The sequence below is a fragment of the Polistes dominula genome, unplaced genomic scaffold (assembly GCF_049000335.1).
Source record: "Polistes dominula isolate Pdom_NZ unplaced genomic scaffold, Pdom_raw_medaka contig_27, whole genome shotgun sequence".
NCBI lineage: Eukaryota > Metazoa > Arthropoda > Insecta > Hymenoptera > Vespidae > Polistes > Polistes dominula.
In genome coordinates, this window is record NW_028300906.1 from 2,761,696 (window position 1) to 2,786,363 (window position 24,668).

General features: G+C 32.4%; 2 protein-coding genes across 4 annotated transcripts in view; one reads left to right on the plus strand and one right to left on the minus strand.

The window, feature by feature from the left end:
* Positions 1–24,668, plus strand: part of LOC107072668 (putative peptidyl-tRNA hydrolase PTRHD1) — a 155,267-nt gene that overhangs the window by 61,017 nt on the left and 69,582 nt on the right. The window contains exon 4 of one of the 3 annotated variants that reach the window (XM_089179505.1): positions 16,333–16,612. The exons of the other annotated variants lie outside the window; for them this stretch is intronic. Coding sequence (XP_089035631.1) covers positions 16,333–16,467 — 135 coding nt within the window. The 3' untranslated portion in view covers positions 16,468–16,612. Of the gene's footprint in view, positions 1–16,332; positions 16,613–24,668 lie in introns of those variants that run through there. 3 annotated transcript variants of the gene reach the window in all.
* LOC107072667 (uncharacterized) overlaps positions 1–24,668 on the minus strand; it is a 151,558-nt gene that overhangs the window by 59,467 nt on the left and 67,423 nt on the right.

The following is a 24,668-nucleotide window of genomic DNA, read 5'->3' on the forward strand; positions in this document are numbered from 1 at the left end:
TTTACCATCTCTCCTTTCTCTCTCCCTCTCTCTCTTTCTCATTTCTAACACACACACAAACATATACACCAAAATTTTTTCCTTATTTCCAAGAATACAATAAAGAACTAGGTAAGAAAATATTTATACATTCGTCTCGTGCTTTTACTATGAACGTATCCTTTTCTTTTTTTCTTCTTCTTTTCACGAAAACATGAAAAGGATGGAATAGAAAAAAAAATAAAAAATAAAGAAAATAAAGAAATCCCATAGTTGTGTCACGACAATGTTCAGATTCGACCTGTTTGCTTCGACTCAACGAATTCAAAAAGCTTCGGGGGTTGAAAACGACCATAACAGATCGCATTATCGTTTTCGTATGCAATAAGAGCGCTATGCATTCCTTTGGCACATAAGATTTTCATATCATCTCTCTCTCTCTCTCTCTTTCTCTCTCTCTTTTCATTTTTTCGTTACTTTAATCTTATGTTGCAATACACGCGTATACTTCTTTATTTTTTTTCATTTCATGGAAGAACAATTTTTTTTTTTTTCTATACATTTCTTTAGGTAGGGTTTCCATTTGTTGAATGAGGGGCCTTATTTTTCTCCATCTCATAAGCCACGTGAAACTCTTTGAACATTTGCCGGTCCCACTTAATGTTACACGGCCCAATTAGACGCGTCCCACTTGAAAACAGATCGTTTCTTTCGGTCGTTAAAGTCGAGACGATACCAACCACCACCACTACCATCAACACCATCAGCAAGCAGCATCAGCAGTAGTAGTAGGAAGAAGAAGAAGAAAGAAGAAAAAGAGGCGGAACGAAGATTCCAAATACGACGCGACAAAGATGGTAATCATTATGTAAAAAGAAAAGAGGATGTAGTATATAGAATGAGTTAGAGTGAAAGATGGAATGGAATGAGAGAAGATGAAAGAGTATGAGATTATGGTGAGTGGAACGAGTCAAAGTGGGAGGTATGAATGATACGAGGTGTGAAGTTACATGTCGAGAAGAGGAATTCACGAATGGGTGCGACGCAAAAGAGAGAAAGAAAGAAATAAATAAATAAAGAAAGAAAGAAAGAATGAGAAAGACAGTAATAGAGACGAAGACGGAACGAATAAGAGAGTGAAAGAGTGTGACGAAGGAAGTAAATGGAAGGGAGGAGAGGGCTGGAAAGGTGAAAGGACCCAAGAAGAAGAACAAGAAGAATAAGAAGAAGAGACAATATTTATGCGTCTGACCAGAGTTTCGTCTCGGTTTCTTGAGTTTTAGAGAGGAGTCCAACGAATGTATGAGTACTGGTAGTGGATGCGTTTATTACGAAGATCCCAGAAAGTATGTATGTGTGTATGTGTGTGTGTGAGAGCGAGAGAGAGAGAGAGAGGGAAGATGCATGCGGTAAAACGACCACGAAGCAGCAAGTCGATGGAATATCCACACGTAGACAGACCGCCTGTCTGTGGTTTGGCATTGTGTGAGAGAGAAGAGGATGTTGTAGCCTAAGCTTTGGTTCCTCTATCTTTGTCTCTCTCTCTCACTCTCTCTCTTTATCTATCCAACTATATCTGTCTCTTTCTCTTACTTGCGGTTTACAACGACGATCCAACGGAAGGCGAGTTAACGTGGGACCGACCGGTTAATGGGCAGGTATTTTAACACCATCTCCGCAGAACTTCTCCGACTGGACAGAAAAGACGCTTCTACGAAATTAACGGCTCGACTCCATTCCTCTCCTCTCCTCTCCTCTCTGTGGCCCTTTCTCGATTCCTACTTGATTCCCTGTGGATTTCTAAATGAACTTAACGAACCGATCTGATTTATCTCGATTAAATTCTTCTTAGAAACTTCATCCAACCTTATTCGTCTAACGTTATATTCCTTTTTATTTTTTTTTAAATTTATTTTCATTGGTTGTTCGCATTATTTTTATTCGCATAAATCTTGATTTAATATTCTTGTCTTATTCTTTTTATAAATGCATCATACAATTTTCTTCCTTTTTCCAATCTTACTTTGATTATTATTTTCTTTTTAACGAAATCGATTTGTTAATTTGAGGACGATTAACGTCAAGCATATTATAACATTGAAGGAATGAAAGAGAGAAAGAGAGAGAGAGAGATTTGGAAGTTCCGGGGTGAAAACCGCCGACAGATTCGAGCCATTAATAACTCAATAAGACGTCGCGAAGTTTCTACTACCCGCGGCATGACAAGTTCAAGAAGATGAGTTAGCGTGTAGCCGGTTAATGAGAGAAGCCACGGTAACGGTAACCTTTAAGCAATTTAGAGAAGGTGCCTGTCGTGAAATAATGAGAAAGTTATTGCAGCGGACAATTCGCTCCTTTTCCTTTTCCTTTTCCTTCTTCTTCTTCGTCCCGCACCTTCGTATCTACATCTGCGCCCAGTTTGAACCTACTTTGCTGAATAAACCAGAATAAACTTTTCATTTTCGCGATAACAACTTGCTATCCTAGTTTTCCCCATAATTGAAACGAATTTTCCGACAACTTCCGAATTTGCAAACAAACGATATTGTGTGTATATGTATGTACGTATGTATGTGTGCGTGTATGTGTGGGGAGTGAAAAAGAAGAGAGAGAGAGAGAGAGAGAGAGAGAGAGAGAGAGAGAGAGAAACGTAGATAACGAGCTGTTCTAATAGTTTCCAAGTACAATGCGGATCTTTATTGTAGCAAGCTTTGTACGCTTATCTACGCTCCAACTAACTATGACATTTAATGAGACAATAGAAAGATGTTAGAGTGAACGTTAGGGTATGAGTATATCTATATATATTATATCATTTTGTTATTCAAAAGAAAATTTACAGGTCGATTATATTTTCATGAGAAAAATTTATACAAAGAACGAAAAAGAAAGAAGAAGAAGAAGATATTTTATCATCCTTCAAACGTGTATATATATATATATACACGTATAATTTATAATATATTCCATACTAGCAATTTTGTTTCATAAAGGTTTAAACGATGGCTCTAACGTTTAAGTTTACGACGAGAGAGAGAGAGAGAGAGAGAAAGATAGAGAGAAGGGGTAGAAGGAGATGAGAGAGAAAGTTTAGAAATTCGGTAAGTGCAGTTTCTAACCTCCTATCGTTTGTGGTAAGGAACTTGAAACAAGTTGGATTGCTGGTATCAAATGGAAACAACGAGCATCGAAGATCGGAACTTGTTGTTTCGTTTTCTTGGGTTTACCCTAATGCCGATGGAATTGAAATCCAATTTTGTCTACTGTTTTTTTTTCCTTTTGTATGTGTGTGTGTGTGTCTCAGTGCACGTGTATTTGGTACTTTCATTTGGATTAAAAGGAAATCATAGATACAAACTTATTTCATTGTCTAATGGACGTAGAACAGTTTTTAATCCGATTAGTTTTAAAACAAAAACAAAAAGAACAAAATGGAAACAAACTTGTTCTTTCTATTTTTGTTTTTGTTTTATTGCAATACTCTCGAGAAAGAAGAGAATAAAAAAGTGGCAGATCAGTTTGTTCTTTTTCTTTTTTTTTTTTTTCTTTTATGACAAACGTGAAAACTGTCTCACAAGCGTTTTATACGACTCCGTGAGAAGGGTTGTTTTCCAGAAAACACAAGTTGATGATTAATGTTTCCCCCTCCCCCCCCCATATTCCTTTGAGACAAAAAAAACCAAAAAAAAAAAACAAGAACCCAATTTTTAGATTAATTTTCTCACCATTTTGTGTTGTTTTTTTTTTTTTTTTCATTCATTTTCTTGTTCCTTTACTATTATTAAAATAGTCACCCCTCTCTACGTCACAGAGAACACGTTAATTCTGTTAATTTATTTTATGTGATCATTGTAAATTATTGATTTATTGTTTTTCGTTGAAGAATATATTATCACAAGTTGTCAATGTTAAATGACAAAAATAAAACAAACAAAATGAGACAACTTCGATCCTTGTTTCGTTCTTTGTGGATAAAAAAAGAAACTGTCAAAAGCTTACTTGCATTTTTGTTCGTGGCCAAAGTCTTCTTGGACCCAATAAGAAGAAATAAAAGAAAATAAAAAAAAATAAAAAAAATATAAGAAGAGGCGTGTAAGTGAGGCACTTTAAAAATATGTCCACCACGTTAGGAGTACTCATCAGGCATTTCTGGCTGGGCGCCACCACAGCGTTCCACGACGAATGCGTATTCCATTTGATATAAAGGGTGTATCAAAGTGAATACTTGCAATTGCTAATTCTTTCCTTTTCCTATTTTCTCTCTCTCTCTCTCTCGTTCTCTCTTCATTCTCAATTTTCTTACTTTTATTTCGTATGAGAGAGATACAATTCAATTCGTGGAACGGAACGTCCAATTTAAAATTAGAAACTTTAGTAATCCTTCTAATGAAATTATATCGTTGATTTGTATACGATGACACGTTACGAATGGGATACAAATGTAATGGGAGAGGTTTGGAAGGGGAACACAACGACGACGCATCGTTCGTGTGTTTAAAAAATAAAAAAAAAATAAAAATAAAAATAAAGGAATATAATACAAGAGTACGATTTAAGATTTAATTTAAGATTATATCTTTGTTTAGGATTGAGTCAATTTTGGTACACCCTTTACACAAATGGTTCAACTTGGTGCTTACGAGCAAACGAAGCAAAGTTTAAGCTTCGAGAAATGTCGACGACTAACCTTCTAATGACTCGTGACACGTCGCGAAATAGCCTTCGCGTGCCAGACTGCATTGTATGAAAAAGAACGAACATAGAAAGATAGCACGAAAGGGTTGTAAAAGTAATGGAATAGTGAAAAGTCATTTAAAGAGAGAAAGAGAAAAAGAGAGAGAGTATGTGTGTGTGTGTGTGTGTATACCTTTTATGCATTTGGTTATTTCAATACTAAGAACACACTCATTGACCTTGCAATTTGTTTTCCCGTTCATCCTATAATCCTCTAATTTTCTCCAATTTCATTTGGAAACAAAAGTTAATAAATTTCAATTACATAATATTATTTTTATTATTATTGGATTTGGATTATTGGATATATACGAATATAAATTTTATATCAAATCTACTAAAAATTTGATTATACAATTACCCAATAAAATCTCGTTGTATGTATTAAGTTTCTATCGTATTTCTTTTTTATTTGTTTGTATATTTATATATTTGATTTTTTGATTTCGAAATAAAATATAATAATATATATTTGTTTATTAGTGGAAATTTATATATTGAAAATAAAATTCGATTAATAAAGAAACAAAATTATAAATGTCAAATACAAAGTTACAAAAAAAAAAAAAAAAAAGAAAAAGAAAAAGAAATGAAGAAAATGATCTAAACGATTGTAATATTAAACGTGTCACGTAGAGTTATCATAGGTAATAATGTAGATATAATAGGTAAACGTTTCCGCAAACGATTTAAAGTAGTAAACCCATCCCCTGGTCGTAGCACGAACTCATAAATTATCTGAATCGTGCCACACTTTCCACAATGGACGACGATACATAGGAGTCACGTAGTTTGTACGATGATCATATATGTGTTTCTCTAATTGTAAGTGGCACGCGACGAGTTAGCTAGCTAGACTAGACTAGGCTAGGCTAGACTGGGCTAGGCTACGTTACACGTTCTGTTCTATTCTGCTTGTGGTTCGCTATTATAAGCGATTAGGCACTTAGGAAATCGGTGCCTGGCCTGGCCTGGTCTCGTCTGGTCTGGTCTGGTTTGGTCTGAGAGCCTGGCCTATCTTGTCCTAGTGTTTCTGTGGCTTATTTCATACTAACACAGTACACCAATTCAGCAAACGTGCATAGAGAGCCCAAACGTAATCTAGCGATGATGTCGTACCTAGGAATTCTCTCAACGTTCATCTACTCTCTGTGTTACTGCTGCTGCTGCTACTGCTGGAGTTTCTGCTGACCATTGCAAACACGACCAATGTATACACGATCTATTGTATCCCTAACTGAAGATAGAGAGAGAGAGAGAGAGAGAGAAGAGAGAGGGAGAGATGGCAGAGTGTAAAACGAGGCTCAACAGAAACGGGGGAAGAACGAATAGAACACATCCTTGATACAATGCATACAATGAATCTCATTGTACAAATGTCCCTAGTAAATTTCCGGAATTCTAGAGAAATACTATCCTGCGTAGTTCCTTTTCGACAAAGTTACAACAAACAAATTCCTATTTACTCTATGCGCTCTATTTTCTTTTTTTCTTTTACGGATGAAGGATAATAAAAACAAAAAGGCAAGTAGGCAAGTAGGCAGGCGTGCAAGTGAAGATGTAAACATGAACAATGTCTCTTCTAAAAAAGGAACATTTGTCAATTTCTTGTTTTTTATATATTTTTCATTTGTTTTTCTTTTTTCTTTTTATCTTCATTTGTATCTGACTAATTGATCAATTTTGTTCTTCGGTTAAATTAATTTGAATTTCAACTGAAGGAATGTTATAATGTTTTAATTGAAATACGTAAAAAGATGTTCATTGACTTATGTTGGAATAGTTTTTTAGTTTCTTGAAAGTTTAATATGTCTTCGTTGATCAGCATGATTCGATTTGAAGATTAAACTATCTGGAAATAGATTGAAGTTGATGGTATAAGTGGGACATAGATAAGTAGAAAAGAAGTACGTTAAATTAAAAAGTTACTCGACTATTCCCGTTAAATCGTTTCTCCTTCGATTTTCTTTTGAAATCTTTTTCTCAAGCATAGAAAAGAAAAAAAAAGTACGAAAGAGAGAGATTTCCCAAAGAAGAAAACTGTTCTTTGATGAGAAACGTCTTTTGACGAAGAAGAAGAAGAATCTCTACGGTAAAAAAAAACTCTAATTGATTTCGATCATTGATATTAAAACGAAAGGCGAACCAAAAAATTAAAATTTGTTCAATTGTAAAATTTGATTTGGACATTGAAAATAGAAAAAAAAAGAACAAATATCTAAAATATTAAAATAAATAAATTATATATATATATATATATATATATATATATATATATATATATATATTATTGTGTTTTTATTATTAGTATATATATTTTTGTATATGTAATATATAATATATATTATATAAAATAATTTTAAAAAAAAATAAATATATTATATTATTAATTTATATAAAAATTATATATAATAATAATAATTAATTATATATGGTAAATAATAATAATAATAATAATAATAATAATAATATATTAAAAAAAATATAATAATAAATAAAAAGAAATAAATATATAATTAAAATATATATATATATATATATATATATATATATGTATATAATTAAATTAATCTTAAAATTAAAATAAATCAAAGCAGAAATTTGGTCTCTATTTAATTTTGTTTTTATTTTTTTTTATTTTTAAATGGCCATGTGTCGTCTATTGCACTTGCAATTGAAAACTTAAACTAAACTCTCTCTCTCTCTCTCTCTCTCTCTCTCTCTCTCTCTCTCTCTCTGGATATCTCGAGAATTGCGAACAGTGAAATGCGCTTAAGTTGAAAATCCGTGCATTTTACAAGGTATCTCAAATTCTATCGATCCTTTTCGTCTACTTTTCTACGCGTCTCTGTAAACAGTTCAATTGACAAAGAGTCACAAAGCTTAATCGGCTTTTCATTCATTCATTCATTCATTCATTCATTCATTCATTTACCCTCTTTCTTTTATTCCCTTTTTTTATTTCTTTATCTTTAAATCCTTTCTCTTTACTCTTTTTAATCTTTGACTAATTAAATTCATGGTGTGAATTTACACGTTTCATGCTTAAATTAATTTGTTCTAAAATAATATTTAATAACATTAAATACATTGATTAATGATAAAGTTAATTTAATTCAATTGAAATTCGATGTATATAAACGAAAATTGAGATTGATTATTTGTGGTAGATTGACTTATTTCTAATATTAACGTTGATGATGATGATGATGATGATGATGATGATGATGATGATGATGGTGATCACGAATTTCCTGTATTTATCGATTATTTAAAACTAACTTATATGCAGGTGGTTGGTTATATCTAACCATTTCTATGACGTAATGCGAAACAGACGTATCTAATATCAGTATGACCTATAAATACCCGTACTTTACTGAAATTCGAGTATTTAGTTGATTTAACGTTATTGGAAATGTTTTCCCATCGCAAATATAAATTCTATATTGGTGTGAGTTATTCATCTGCAATAATCGATCTGTTAACTTGATCAATCCAATTAGATTTATAAATTAGAATATGATACGACAAAAAACAAACCAATATCGCAATAAAAAAGATAGAAATTGCGCAAAAAAACATTGAACGATAAGAAAGAGAAACTACTACTTCAGAATACAACAATTTGTTGTAATTTTTATCATTTTTGTTGTTATGAAATTATGCTTTTGTTTACTTAAAATTCACTTTTTTTTTTAAGAAAAGAATATCGTAATGTAGTAAATTGTTACAATAAATTATTGAAATTTATAAAATTATAATAGAGCACCATCTAATTATATACTAAAGGTATAGTATATAGTATACTGATATACTAATTAATATATATACTAATATAATAATATATAATAATAATAATAATAATAATAATAATAATATTATTATTATTTCGGAAAAAACCTCACTACTTTTCGGAAAAAACCTCTAAGTACCTTGTAGTACCAAAACCACCAAGTAGTGAGGTTTTTTCCGAAAAGTAGTGAGGTTTTTTCCGAAAAGTAGTGAGGATTTTGCCGAAAAGTAGTGAGGTTTTTTCCGAAAAGTAGTGAGGATTTTGCCGAAAAGTAGTGAGGTTTTTTCCGATAAGTCCGTAGGGTCTTTCCGATAAGTCCGTAGGGTGTGTTTAATTAGGCCTCGTAGAAGAGTCTCGTAAACAAGCCTCGTTAAAAAGCCTCGTAATCGAGTTTCTTGTATTTACAAACTTTTCTATTTTATTGAAAAATTAGTATAAATTTCCTAAATACGCAAACATTATAATTAAAAAACATGTCTTTGGATATTTATAAAAAAAGTATATAAATAAAACAATGTTGTCTAATTCTTTTTCTCTCATGTATCTTGTAATCAATTTTTTTTTTTGTAAAATTTTGCAGACAATACAATTATTTTAATCTATATATTTCATAATCATTAATAAGAATAATATTTGCGAAATAAATAATTTAATATTAATTTTTCAATAAAATAGAAACATTTTTAAATAGAAAAGAAATGACACGTTTGGCAAAAAAAAAGACATACCACGCTCCTTCCTTGTTTATGTTGACCATACTTTTGTTGCATACCTACGTGTTTATCTTTGTTTATTTTTTTACCCTTCTATCGCTCCTACCTACAAACATTTCGAGTATCGAAAGAATATGTGTACGCTTTGTAGTATGCAGTCGCACACAAACACACACATATACAACCAGGAGCGATAACTACGAAGCATATCATAAAGAGGAGACCGAGAATAGGAAAAACTGTATAACTATATTCCGTCTCATTCCCTCACAGTCTAAATCCTATGTTTGTCTCTTTTTCTCTCATTATTTAGTATGGCAACCGTTTCATAGTTTCGTTACATAGCTCCGTTTCCGTTTATTTACTTTTCAGATCACTCCCATTCTAAAGAAGTTTTCACTTCAAAAAAAAAAAAGAACAATAACTTGTATTTCAAAATTTTCTTCTATTATTTTTTATTAGAATAAAATAATTATATATGCGTTTAATCGAGCGAATTTCATACGATTGAAATTTTCAACACGAAACGTCTATGGTGTTATATATTTTTCTTTTAATTTCTTTTGCGTTTATAAAAAAAAAAAACAAGACAAAAAAATGAGAGAAAAAGAAAAAAGGAAAAAAGAAAAGAGTGATTCGTCGAACTGATTTTGTCGCGTATCCGAATCCAGTTTTTTATCGGCAGGGGAATCACGAACGAGGGATTCCAATATTTCCAAGCTATTGCTTTCATCCATCGTGTGTTTGCCAGGATAAATACTGCTGCACTAGGAGAATCTGCAATGTTCAATGCGACCGAGGATAATCGTTCCTGTTCATTGGACAGCCCATCGTTTTGTTGAACAGTCCGATGTTCCTACTTGAAACTACTATAACGCCGTCTAATCAAGTACGATAAATCCCATCGATGGTTGTTGGTTGCTGGGTAGTAAGAGAGGAGTACTTCATATCGTCTTTTTTACAGTTTAAAAGAAAAGAAAAAGAATAATAAATACAAAAATTCAATTCAATTAAATCTCCCCGTTCGTTCGTTCGTTCGTAACGAAATTCGAAAAAATAAAAAAAAATAAAGCTGGAACGTTCCATCAATTTCCATTGGGTAGATCTTGTCTCTCTGATCTTGTTCGAACTCTAAGATGATACTTTAATCTGATTTTAATTTTTTTTTCTTTTTTTTTTTCAATTTTATTTATTCAACAGTAACAAACTCGAAAAAATGTTCTTTTAATCGTATCCAATCGTAATAACGATTACAACCCTGTTATATATATATATATATATAAACTGTAATTTAAATCACACACACACACACACATAACACACATGCACGCGTAAACACCGGCCAGGAAATGGCGTTAGTTTCGACGAGATTCGAAAAGTAAAGTGAGAGAAAATAAATCACGTCATTTGCGGATGCGATAAGTATAAATCTGTTAGGAAATACCGGTAGGATCGGGTTGAATCTCGATTTAAAAAAATGCTCCATAGAAAGAGAGAAAAAGAGTGAGAGAGAGAAAATATATCGAACCATTCCGATTATGCACGTTTCACCGAGTGGTACTTCCACGTCGTTTCACGACGGTTTTTTTCGCTCGTCCGACGTCCGAGTGAGCGAGCGAGCATATTTTTTGAAATTTACACAAAAACACATATACAACATTGACGAAGACTAAAACGTAGACGACTAGAACGTAGACGACGATGTATCTACACATGCAAGCACATATCACAGAAAAGTACGAAAATTCGCGTATTCGCGAGAAGAGCAATAGAAGGGAAAAAATCGTCGACTAACCAACCAACCACCCCACCCACATCCACCCATTTACCACGTTCGTTCGTTCGCATTCGCGTTCTGTTTTTTTCTTTTTTTTTTTTTCGACGAACATGCTGAAAACGAGATACCAAAAGAGATCTAAAGAGATCTATATATATATTTCACAGGACATCCTGCTTTATAGAAGTGTTTGGTTGTTTAAACCATTGAAAAAGACCATCGAAAAAAAAAGGTGCTTTCTCATCCTGTTGACGTAGCACTAGAAACCGAAGTACCCCGAGGACAATTGACGACCATTACCATCTTTTATGTGTATCTGTTTCTAGTACTGTCCTCTTTGTATATTTACACGTTTAACTTTTATCAACATACATATGTTACATGCATGTGTGTGCATGCATATTTTATTATACATAGTATAATAGACTTCAGATATATTGCAATTAATATTACGCGTCACGCGTTAGATGGAAATCATAATTTGTTTATTATTCGATAACATTACACAAATGTTAATTATTTTATTATTTTATATGGTTTTGTTTTTTGTCTTTTTTAACTTTATCGACATAGTTTAATGGTGGTTGTTTAGTAGATTAAATATTTCCAATTTGGATGTGGATAGTTTAATTTATTATATTTTGTATTATTTAATTAATTAGGATTTACTTGATTTTTCATATTTTAATTATATATTTTATGGTTTTGTTTTTTTGTCTTTTTGAACTTTATCGAGTTAGTCAAATGGTGGTAACAACCACCATTTATTAAACATAATAGATTAAATATTTCCAATTTGGATGTGGATAGTTTAATTTATTATATTTGGTATTATTTAATTAATTAAGATTTATTTGATTTTTTTCATATTATTTATATTTATTTAATTAACGTTTGTTTTTTTATTTTTTTTTATTTTTTTATGGAAGAAATTCACGTTATATGGAAACTTACTTTTTCTGTCACTTTTTTTTACTTTTTCTTCTCCAATGAACAATGACGAGTGAATTTCTTATTTGCAGAATAATCCACAAATTGTATAAATAAAATGTCACGGATTCTCGTTGAATGAGAATTTTTCAAAAGGGAATAATATAAAATCTTATACACTTTTTTCTCTCCGATGTTTCTATAAAATGAAAATTATTTTCCAAATGGAAGAAATGAAAAAAAAAAAAAAAGAAAAAACTGAGAACGTTCATTTCCGTTTCTATTCTATGGGGAGGAGGAATATTCTTTTTTAAAGACTTGTACTTTAGTATAATTGCGTAATACATTTTTTTTTCTTTTTTTTTCTTTTTTTAATATTATCATAGCTCACGTTGGTTTGTTAGAATTGTCAGAATTATATTCAACATTTTAACCGGCCATTCTTTTCCCGCCATTAGTTTCGCAATATCACCACCACCCCCGTTGCATCGTCGTCACTCCTGTAAAATAAAGACTGTCCAAAAGACAATTTGCATGATTTTCTCGGTATTCTGAATAGCACCAGCTGCATGGATGATTCTCCTTCTTCTTCTTCTTCTTCTTCTTCTGCTTTCGCAAATGCAATTTTGCTATTTAAATTTTACCCTCTTTTGCGAGCTCGCGTGTGCACGTTGTATAACAAAATAACACCGTCAACCTTCCGAGCGATTAGATTTTTATTTTTTTCTCCTCGTTAAAAAAGTAAAAATATGTTTGAAGAAAAATATTTGTGTGTGTGTTAAATAACAAAAAAGAAAAAAAAAAAGAAAAATTAAATGTACGCGTAATGTGATTACTCTCGATTGAATAATAAAAATTGTAGTTGTACACGGTTAAACTTACTACAACCACCCACAACTTTGGAGACCACAATGCGTACACCGAAAAATAAAAATAAAGAAAAAGAAGAAATAAAAGAAACAAGATATGAAATTTGTTTTACGAATACATACATATATATATGTATATATATATATCGAACTTGTAATCCATAGGGCGCGTACGGAAAACCTAATTACGTTGGCACGGATGCACACCATCGATCCCAGACCGAAATCCAATTTAGCTTGCGTTCCTCCACGGTTTGTACGTATAATCGTGGCGACGAGTAGGTAAACTACCGGATCGCTCGCAGATTCTATCGGCAAATCCGTTATGTCCTGATTGGAATGTCCCTCGTACTTAGATGTCTGCTATACCAACACATATACATACGTTTGCCACGCCCGTTCAACAATCTTTATGATGTATGTCACATACGTACACACATTCATGCATATTTGTTCCTATTTTAACCTTAATAATAATTACAAAACATATTTTAGATTTATTTATTTTTTCGAAATTTTATTTATGGTGTTTAGAAAGATAGTTTTTGTTTCAATTGTATATTTATAGTTATTGCAAGGAATAAAGATAAATTCCAAGTTCATATATATATATATATATATATATATATATATATATATATATATATAAGATTATATTTATATTTTTATAAAATTATCTTATATTAATATATGAAATATAAATATAAATATAAATATAAATATAAATATAAATATAAAAATATATTTTATAATTTAATAAATTAATTTATTTTATATATTATATTAATATATAAAATATAAATAAAAATATAAATATAAAATTACCTTATATATTAATATATAAGATTATAATATATAAAATAATTTTATTAACTATATTAGAATTTTAATTTTATTATCTATATTAATATAATTTTATATTAAGATTATATTAATATATAATATTATAATATATAGGATAATTTTATTAACTATATTAGTATTTTAATTTTATTATCTATATTAATATAATTTTATATTAAGATCATATTACTATATAATATTATAATATATAAGATTATATTAGTATATAAGATAATTCTATATTTATTAATATTTATATAATTTTATATTTATATATAAGAAAAGTAAATAATTGATTTAATTTATATATATATATATATATAAACACATTTTTTTATTATAAGAAATAAACATAAATTCAAAGTTCTAGTAAAAAGAGTAAATAAATAATTCAATTTATATTTTTAGATTTAAAAGTTTAGCAGTTATTAATTAAAAGAATATCTAATGATTAAACTTGTGTTGGAAAATATTAATCAACATAGTAGAGAGATGATTTACATAATGTTATTCACCAATATATACATATATAAATTTAAATATCTCAATATATATATATTAGTTAATTTCGTAAACCATCGTTTCGTGATCTTGCGTACAAATTCGTGAATATTCGTCAAAGAGAAAAAGAGAAAAAGAGAAAGAGAAATAGATATATAGATAGAGAAGGATAGTGAAAACGAGGATTGGTCTCTGGTAAAGTGATACATCGAAAAGTATTTGCAGATCGAAAAGTAGAGGCAAATATTTACCCTCAAAAGGGGTTTGGGGTGGGATGACAGTGGGGAGGGAAGGGAAGGGATAGGGTTGATACTAACGTTCGGTGGGTGTTCGATGATCATCATACCCACCGTTGTCGACGTATATCACAATGAACTTTCATTATCGGCTGTTTATTCAATACCCACCGCTTTTTGAATAAATACATAAATTAACTCTAACGAACACATAACGATCGTATCACTCTCGCGACTCGGGAAGCCGTTCTAAAAGCCCACATCTACTTCCTCCTCCTTCTCCTTCCCCTTCCCCTCCTTCTGCACCTCTTCCACCACCTCTTCCTCTTCCTCTTCCTGCACCTTCTCTTCCAGCAAGCAAGCAAGCAAGCAAGCAAGCAAGCAAGCAAGCAAGCAATCGATCGATATAACTCGACTGTTTTCCAACGTAACGGGGATCGATCGGATTTATCGTCTATCTACAAAGTGCGATTAATCTTGTCGAACCTTTGTCGCGAATTAATTGCGCGACGATCGATCGTATTAGCCTCTCTATTCTCTACGTTTAACGTGTTCTATGAGATACTAATACTACTACTACTACTACTACTACTACTACTACTACTACTACTACTATTATTATTGCTATTACGTTAACACTAATACTTTACGAGAAAATTCTACACTATTATTCTCTCTCCACTCCCTCCCTCTCCGTTACGTTTTATAACCACACAGAAGAAGAAAAAGAGAAATGAACGATGTTGATAGAACGAAAAATAAATAAACATAGAATATAATTCAATGGAAGAACGATTATCCAAATGGAAAACATGTAACAAAATAAAAACCTGTCATCTGATATGTTAATTTTCTTATCCCCTTTTAATACTTTTCTTCTTAATTTTTCTTTATTTTTGTGTATACATCAATGCATGCAATTCGTTGATCTTAACCCATTTGCATCATAAGCGTTTATATACGCTCAATAATAAAATTATTTATATATATATATATATATATATATGATTAAATTTAAATTAAATTAAAATATAGTATTACTATATTTTATAATAATATTATATTTTATATATTATTATTAAATTAAAATATAATAATAATTTATATTATTATAAATTATACTACAGTATTTAAAATAATATTATAGTATTTTAATTATTATTATATAAATTAAAATATAATAGTAATATAATATATAATAATATTATATTATATTATAAATAATATAATATTATATTTTATATACATATAATAATAATATATTATATATTATTATTAAATTAAAATATAATAATAATTTATATTATTATAAATTATACTACAGTATTTAAAATAATATTATAGTATTTTAATTATTATTATATAAATTAAATTATAATAGTAATAATATATATAAAATATATATATATAAATTAATTCCGATCACTACACACCCATGCCCAAATTGAATAAGTCTGAAAAAGACTAATATGGGACACAAAACAAGAAGGTAAACCAAACGATTTAATTTTTATTATATATTTGCATTACATGTATTAAAACTCGACAAATACTTCATCCCCTCTACTTCACCCCCGTTTTCTCGTAATAACCTTCGACCTTCACATGTCTTACAAATTTTTCTCTTAGAATGCGATTCTTCTCGTTAAAAAGACCATGACCCGAATTTTTCTCCATTAAAAACTCTCAACGGGTTATTCCGAAAGTGTCGTCCTTGTATCGAACGAGAAAGAAAAACCATTCAATAAAGTATCGAATTTAAATTAGTAAGCAAAAAAGAAGAAAATTATTTGAAAAATAAAACAAGGATGATCTTGAAAATAATAAATAGTTTCGATTACTTATTAAGAATGATAGTAATAGCACTAGTAGTAGTAGTAGTAGTAGTAGTAAGTGCACTTTATCAATGTAAAAAGTGTAATTGAGCAATTATCCTTGATAAGGCGTATTACAGGTAGCAAATTCTTGGCACGTGAGACGACGACGACGACGACGTGCCTGCGTGCGTGCGTGTGGAGAAATGCTCCGGCAAACGTTCGTTTTACGGCTCGAGCTTAATTGTACGACGAGAAAGGTAAAAGATGTATGAGAGTGGGGGTGGGAGGAGTCTCTGGCTTTCTTGTTGCGATATTATGTTCCTTCAACGTTGTTGTCCTTCACCTCTCACGCATGTTATTTACCATTGAAATACTTATGAATAAATAATAATGTGTATAATAGGCTTAAAAGCTTTTCAATGGTTTCTCAATTTCTTAACATTCAAAATATAATATTTATTTTTGAATAACACACGTACACGTTATAATTCATTATAATTTTAAAATATTTCTAATTAAGAAATAATATTCCATATATATTTGTTTTCTTATATTATTTTAAAATATATTTAATCTAAAAATAATATTCAATATATTTGTTTTATTATATTATTTTCAAATATATTTAATTAAGAAATAATATTCCATATATATTTGTTTTCTTAGATAATTTTCAAATATATTTAATAAAAATATAATATTCCGTACATTTGTTTTCTTAAATAATTTAAAATATATATTTAATTTAGAAATAATATTCCATATATTTGTTTTATTATTACTATTTGTTTGTATTATTATATAATTTAAAATATATATTTAATTAAGAAATAATATTCCATATATATTTGTTTTCTTAAATAATTTTAAAATATATTTAATAAAAAAATAATATTCCATATATATGTTTTATAATTTAATTTAAAATATATTTAATTTAGAAATAATATTCCATATATTTGTTTTCTTAAATAATTTAAAAATATATTTAATAAAAAAATAATATTCCATATATTTGTTTTATAATATAATTTAAAATATATTTAATTAAGAAATAATATTCCATATATTTGTTTTATAATTTAATTTAAAATATATTTAATTTAGAAATAATATTCCATATATATTTGTTTTCTTAAATAATTTAAAATATATATTTAATTTAGAAATAATATTCCATATATTTGTTTTATTATTACTATTTGTTTGTATTATTATATAATTTAAAATATATTTAATTAAGAAATAATATTCCATATATATTTGTTTTCTTATATAATTTTAAAATATATTTAATAAAAAAATAATATTCCATATATTTGTTTTATAATATAATTTAAAATATATTTAATTTAGAAATAATATTCCATATATTTGTTTTATAATTTAATTTAAAATATATTTAATTAAGAAATAATATTCCATATATTTGTTTTCTTATATAATTTTAAAGTATATTTAATAAAAAAATAATATTCCATATATATGTTTTATAATTTAATTTAAAATATATTTAATTTAGAAATAATATTCCATATATTTGTTTTCTTAAATAATTTAAAAATATATTTAATAAAAAAATAATATTCCATATATTTGTTTTATAATTTAATTTAAAATATATTTAATTTAGAAATAATATTCCATATATTTGTTTTATTATTATTATTTGTTTGTATTATTATATAATGTTAAAATATATTTAATTAAGAAATAATAATCCATATATTTGTTTTATAATATAATTTAAAATATATTTAATAAAGAAATAATTATCCATATATTTGTTTTATTATATAATTATATTATTATTTAAAATATATTTAATAAAAAAATAATATTCCATATATTAGTCTTATTTTGTTTACAAAAAGTTTCCTTACAAACTTTTTACAATTAGTTTGTCCACTTGGTGGTCCCTTTTTCTTTCATTTTATCTTTTTTAGTATTATCTTTCTTTTTTTTCGTTTCTTTCAACCCATTTCTACACCATATCACACCTTTTTCCATCCCCTTCGTACCTTTCTTTTCTTTTATCCCTTTTCCTCTCTCTCTCTCTCCCTCTTTCTCTTTCTCTTTTTTTTTTCCAAGCAGTAAATCTCAGGGGTTACCATTAGTTCTCTTCTGGGTATTGGATCCTGGATCGCACACGAGTAGTCCACCCCCGAAAAATTCTTTCTCCGTCTACGAGAAAATCTCCGGGATATTTGCGATCGTTTCCTATATTCTTCCCTTTATTTTTTTTTTATTTTTTTTTTCTTTCCTTTTCTTTTCTTCCTTTTTTTCCTACTTTTATTCCTTTTCTTTCCTTTTTTTCTTTTTTTTCTTTCTCTCGAAACATAAATCTTATTCGTATACACACGAGGTACACACGAGTCAATATTTTGACAAATTGTTCGAAACGATATATGTGATTTAAACGATTCGAAAAAACAACGCGTCCAATTCTTGTTTTAAGTTCAACTTCCTCCCCTAAAAAACCCCCCCAAAACGATTGGAAACGTCGAACGACGTATTTTCTTTCTTTCTTTTGTTCCTTTTTTTTTTGCTTTCCTTTTATTTTTACTACTCCCCCTTTTATTTTTCTTCTTAACTCATTCGGTTTACTACGTATTTTTGCAAGATTTTTAAAAACACATACGTTTATTGTTGCGTATTGCGCAATATGTGATGTGGACTGTGTAAGTTGTTGCCTGACGCGATCGAAGTTTGGAACGGGGCACAGAAGCGGGACCTACCGGCGCCGTTTCTCTCGGCGTATGCTCGAGCACAAGTGGACACAATGCCGCTTCTTTAAGACAAAGCTTTCCCGAGCAGCGTGATTTTCCTCGACAACCCTATGCTAGCTCGACGGACCATGGAGAGTGACCCGACGGTCATTGGCCAATCAATTTGGGGAAGGGGGCGCACAGGATTGCCCGTTCCCCTATAAAAGGCCACGGAAAATCGTCGATCCAAGCCATTCAGTCAGCAACACTCGATTCACATATAACCAACGCATCAAGAACAAGGAAAACTCATCGGCACCCGACAAGGCAGCCTAACCACATCTCATCACGCAATCATCAGGCAGCTCAGCATCGGGGCGATAGTTTACATACAACAACGCAGCAGCGTATTATAAAGGAACAATTCGATTCACAGTCATACACGGAACAACTCTATTCACATTACTCCACCATCCCTTAAAACCGTTTCATTTTACGATAAATAAAGAACATTGTACTGATCAAGGCACCTGTACGCAACACAATTTTTGGTCCTTCGAGCCGGATTCCTGATCCATCTATTTCAGTCGGCGCCTGTGGAACAGCAGTTCTCTTCAAGTGGACGAGAAAGAGGCAGGGAAGACTTAGACTACGCATCAACGAAGCAGCGAGACTCAACTCAAGGCGCACACTCACTCAACACAGGAGAATCGACGCAGTACACAAGCATCCTGGAGGCTGGAGTGTAGCATCGCGGGACAACAATACGAAAACGTGAGTCTTGCAATACTTTTTAACGAGTCATCAACCTGAAGTCGTATTCCCCCCTCTTATCTCTCCCCATTTTGTGCCTTTTTATCGTAAAATGTCGCGATCAACAAAAGAGTGTACCGAGGCGCAGCTTATACGGAGGCGCGCGCCTTTAAAAAGTAAATTTACAGTTTTCAAAAAATTCGTAACTGACCTAGAGAATCCTAACGATAACGATATAGCAAAATTAAAATCAAAATTAAAACAAATCGATTCGGACATGATAGCTTTCGAGAATGTTCAGACCGATTTAATAGCGGTTGCCTCCGAGGAGACGTGGGAAATCTACGTAAAGGAAGGTGACGAAATTCGCGAGTCAATCGAAGACGCGTTAATAAAAGCAGAAAGTATAGTAAAAAAATTCGATCATGCCGCGACATCAAGTGCTAACCCGGCCATTAATGAACCTATAATATTGCCATCTGCGTGCACATCTATTGGTATACACAATCCCCCACGAAGCGATAAACTTGTACAATTGCCACCGGTGAATTTACCGCACTTCGACGGACGCTACGAAGAGTGGCCAAGTTTTGCTGATGGTTTTCAATCGATCGTTGGAAAAAATTCGGAATTACGAGATATACAAAAATTTGCGTATTTAAAGTCATGCGTATCGGGCGAGGCAGAAGAGAAAATACGGGATTTAGTAATTACCGAGGGCAATTATCAGATAGCATGGGAACTACTAGAGTCATATTACGACAATCCTATTTTATTAATTAATCGACACATAAGGGCAATTCAAGAGTGCCCCAAGATGAGTAGACAATCTCCGGAATCGTTAATTCAGGCCGCGAACACTCTCGTTACCAACTATAAAGCGTTATTATCCACAAAAAAGAATTTTGCTGAGGCATTCCCCATATACATGATCGTTTCCCGAATGGATGAACAGACGCGATATGAATGGGAGAAGCAGCGCCTCAAATTAGAGTTACCGACCATAGACGAGCTTTCAAGTTTTTTATTTAATGCCGGACGCGCACTTCTTACGTCGCAACCTGCAAAAGAGTCAAGAGATACGGGAAGGAATAGCATGAACAATCCGCCTAGACCGCTTACACGGTACGGCAATCCGCGAAGCGCAGCACAGCTCAATACACGTTATACAAATTTGCAAAGACCGTTACAGAACGATGCACGCCAAAATCCAGTACAGGTTTATGCGTCACAATTTCAAAGTCAATGCTACGTATGTTCGGGTAGTCATTTAGTATTTGCATGCGATCAATTAATAGGCGCTAACGCCGAGGAGCGAAATAGGATCGTCAAGGAAGCAGGATTATGTATAAATTGTTTGCGACCTGGTCATAGGGCTGAAGATTGTCGGTCTAGTTATTGTAGAAAATGTGGGAACAAGCACAACACGTTATTACATATAGACGAACAAATTTCAGCGGTGCAATGCTCATACGTTAAAATCAATCATGCACCTCTGCCTACGTTATTATTAACCGCTGTGGTTTCATTATTGGATCGCGACGGTATTCCACACAAGTGCCGAGTACTCCTAGATTCAGGCGCCGGGGCTAATTTCTTAACGTTCGAGTTTGCCAGTAAGCTACGAATCGCACAACAAAGTGTGAACATACCAATAACCGGGATAAATAAAATTGAAACTAACGCCACCAAGGCCCTAGTAACGACCATGCAATCGCAGACGGAAAACTACTCAGTTGAACTAAAGTTCTTACTTCTACCCAGTATAACAAATATTTCGCCATCACAACCGATACCTCCGGAAGAATTAACAATACCTGCAAATATCCGCTTGGCTGATACCGGTTTCGATAAACCTTCGAGAATAGACGCGATTCTCGGCATGCCCATTTTCTGTGCTTTATGGCACGCCGGACAGATTATTCAAATCAATGAATCAATATCTTTGCAAAATTCACGATTAGGTTGGATCGCAGTAACGACCTCAAATATGCATTTGCCACGAAACGTAAAATGCCATACCGCACTTATAGGATTGCAAGAATTAGAAAATTCTTGGCGCGTTGAGCAAACGCCAGAAAGGAAAATCAGATCTCAGGAGGAGGAGTATTGCGAATCGCACTATGAAACTAATACGCGCCGTGATCCATCGGGTAGATATATAGTAAGACTACCACTCAGGGAAAACGCAAATCAATTAGGGGATTCATACGTCAATGCACTAAAGAGATTTCATGTGTTCGAGCGGTCGTTAGCGCGTAAACCGGGGGTACGCGAAGAATATGCGAAACTTTTATCCGAATACGAGGATTTGGGGCATATGGAAAGGGTCGAAGAGTCTTCCCGTACAGAAGGCTATTATTTGCCACATCATGCCGTAGCTAAACAATCGAGTATTACAACCAAGCTGCGGGTGGTTTTCGATGCATCCGCGAAATCGAGTAGCGGTCTGTCATTAAATGATATGTTAATGGTCGGCCCAAAGATTCAGGAGGACTTATTCACCATTCTCTTGAGATTTCGGTCACATGCATTCGCGCTTACTGCAGACATAGCCAAGATGTATCGACAAGTAACAATGGATACGCGTGATCGTATTTATCAGAATATTCTTTGGCGTCGAGGATTAAATGAACCGGTCGGAACGTACCGACTTAAAACAGTAACATATGGCACGGCAACCGCGTCTTGTTTAGTGACTCACACGCTACATCAACTTGCTAACGACGAATCAAGACAACACCCAAGGGCACCCATTATCTTAAAGGAAGATTTCTATGTCGATGATCAATTAATGGGAGCCCATACGATAGACGAGACTAAACAAATTCGCGACGAGCTCATAGCGGTGACAAATAAGGCGGGCATGCATATACATCAAACAATAGGTAAAAAACCAACGGTTGAATTGGTGTGCGCAAAATCAAAGGTTGCACCTCTCAAGACACAATCGCTTCCGCGTTTAGAACTGTGTGGCGCGGTCTTACTGGCGCGCCTGTACAGAGTCACTAGGAACGCGCTGCGAAGAATCAAACTTCGTCATTCAGTGTTTTGGTCGGATTCAGCAATAGGTTTGCATTGGCTCAATACACCGCCACATTTACTAAAAACGTTTGTAGCGCATCATTTAACTCGAGTGATTAGAGAGACAGTACTCACCTACGAAACATTGCTAACGTATGATCTAGAGATAGAGGCCATCCTCAATTCTCGCCCTCTCACCCCTTTATCCAATAATCCAAATGACCTACGCGCTCTCACTCCTGGACACTTCTTGATAGGTGACTCGTTGATAAGTTTGCCAGAGCACGATTTCAGGGATATACCATGCGGCCGGTTGTCGCAATGTCAACATATACAACAAATGCGACAGCACTTTTGGACACGATGGAGCAGGGAGTATTTGAATAAGCAAACGGTGCGTAAAAAATGGCACAAGGACGCGACGGATAACATAAGGATTATCACACTAGCTATTCTGAGGGAAGACAATGCTCCTCCTCTTAGGTGGCCATTGGGTCGAGTGACGGAGCTACATACTGGTCCTGACGGCATAACACGTGTGGTAACGCTAAAAATGTTTAATGGAAAATTAAAGCGAAGTGTCAAACAAGTAGCACCATTACTTAATGACGCCGAAACTCTTAATTAAGTACTTTTGAACGGTATCCGTTCAAGGGGGGCGGTATGTTGCGTATTGCGCAATATGTGATGTGGACTGTGTAAGTTGTTGCCTGACGCGATCGAAGTTTGGAACGGGGCACAGAAGCGGGACCTACCGGCGCCGTTTCTCTCGGCGTATGCTCGAGCACAAGTGGACACAATGCCGCTTCTTTAAGACAAAGCTTTCCCGAGCAGCGTGATTTTCCTCGACAACCCTATGCTAGCTCGACGGACCATGGAGAGTGACCCGACGGTCATTGGCCAATCAATTTGGGGAAGGGGGCGCACAGGATTGCCCGTTCCCCTATAAAAGGCCACGGAAAATCGTCGATCCAAGCCATTCAGTCAGCAACACTCGATTCACATATAACCAACGCATCAAGAACAAGGAAAACTCATCGGCACCCGACAAGGCAGCCTAACCACATCTCATCACGCAATCATCAGGCAGCTCAGCATCGGGGCGATAGTTTACATACAACAACGCAGCAGCGTATTATAAAGGAACAATTCGATTCACAGTCATACACGGAACAACTCTATTCACATTACTCCACCATCCCTTAAAACCGTTTCATTTTACGATAAATAAAGAACATTGTACTGATCAAGGCACCTGTACGCAACATTTATATTACACATACATAATATGTGTATGTAAATATACAAGACTTTTGATATATATATTTATATAGGATAAAATATGTAATATCATATTCAGACGAAGTGCATTCGTCTGGTTTGGGTTGGAAAAATAACGAAAATACTCCGACACAATTTTCATATACGTCCGTGTACATTTTCTTCAAGTCTTGGAAAAGCTAGTACATACACACACACTCTCTATTACTACTACTACTACTACTACTACTACTACTGACTATTACGTACGAGTCGTAGATATTTTTACGACAAAGACGAAGGAAGGATTTACCCTTCGTCGGGGGGTCCATGCAGATCGTTACTTTTAAAAAGCGAGTACAATCTGCTTGAAAGCGGGAATTTCATATGAATGCCTGATGCAATATTTTCTGCTATGCAAACTCTCTTTTTCTCTTTTCTTTCTATCTCTCTCTCTCTCTCTCTCTCACTCTCTCTCATTCATTTTCTCTCTATTTATTTTTCTCTCTCTCTCTCCTGCTACGCAGAAAACGTGTACGTTTTCTAGAAATACCGAGTTGCATTTAGCGTTCTTTTAAAATTCATACATATATATATATATATATAAATAAATAAATGTATTTTCAAAAAGATCAACGACAAACATCTTCGATAAATTGTACGTATAAAATATTCTCTCTGATTTTTTTCAATAAAATATTAACACCAAATTTGACTATATTTAATAA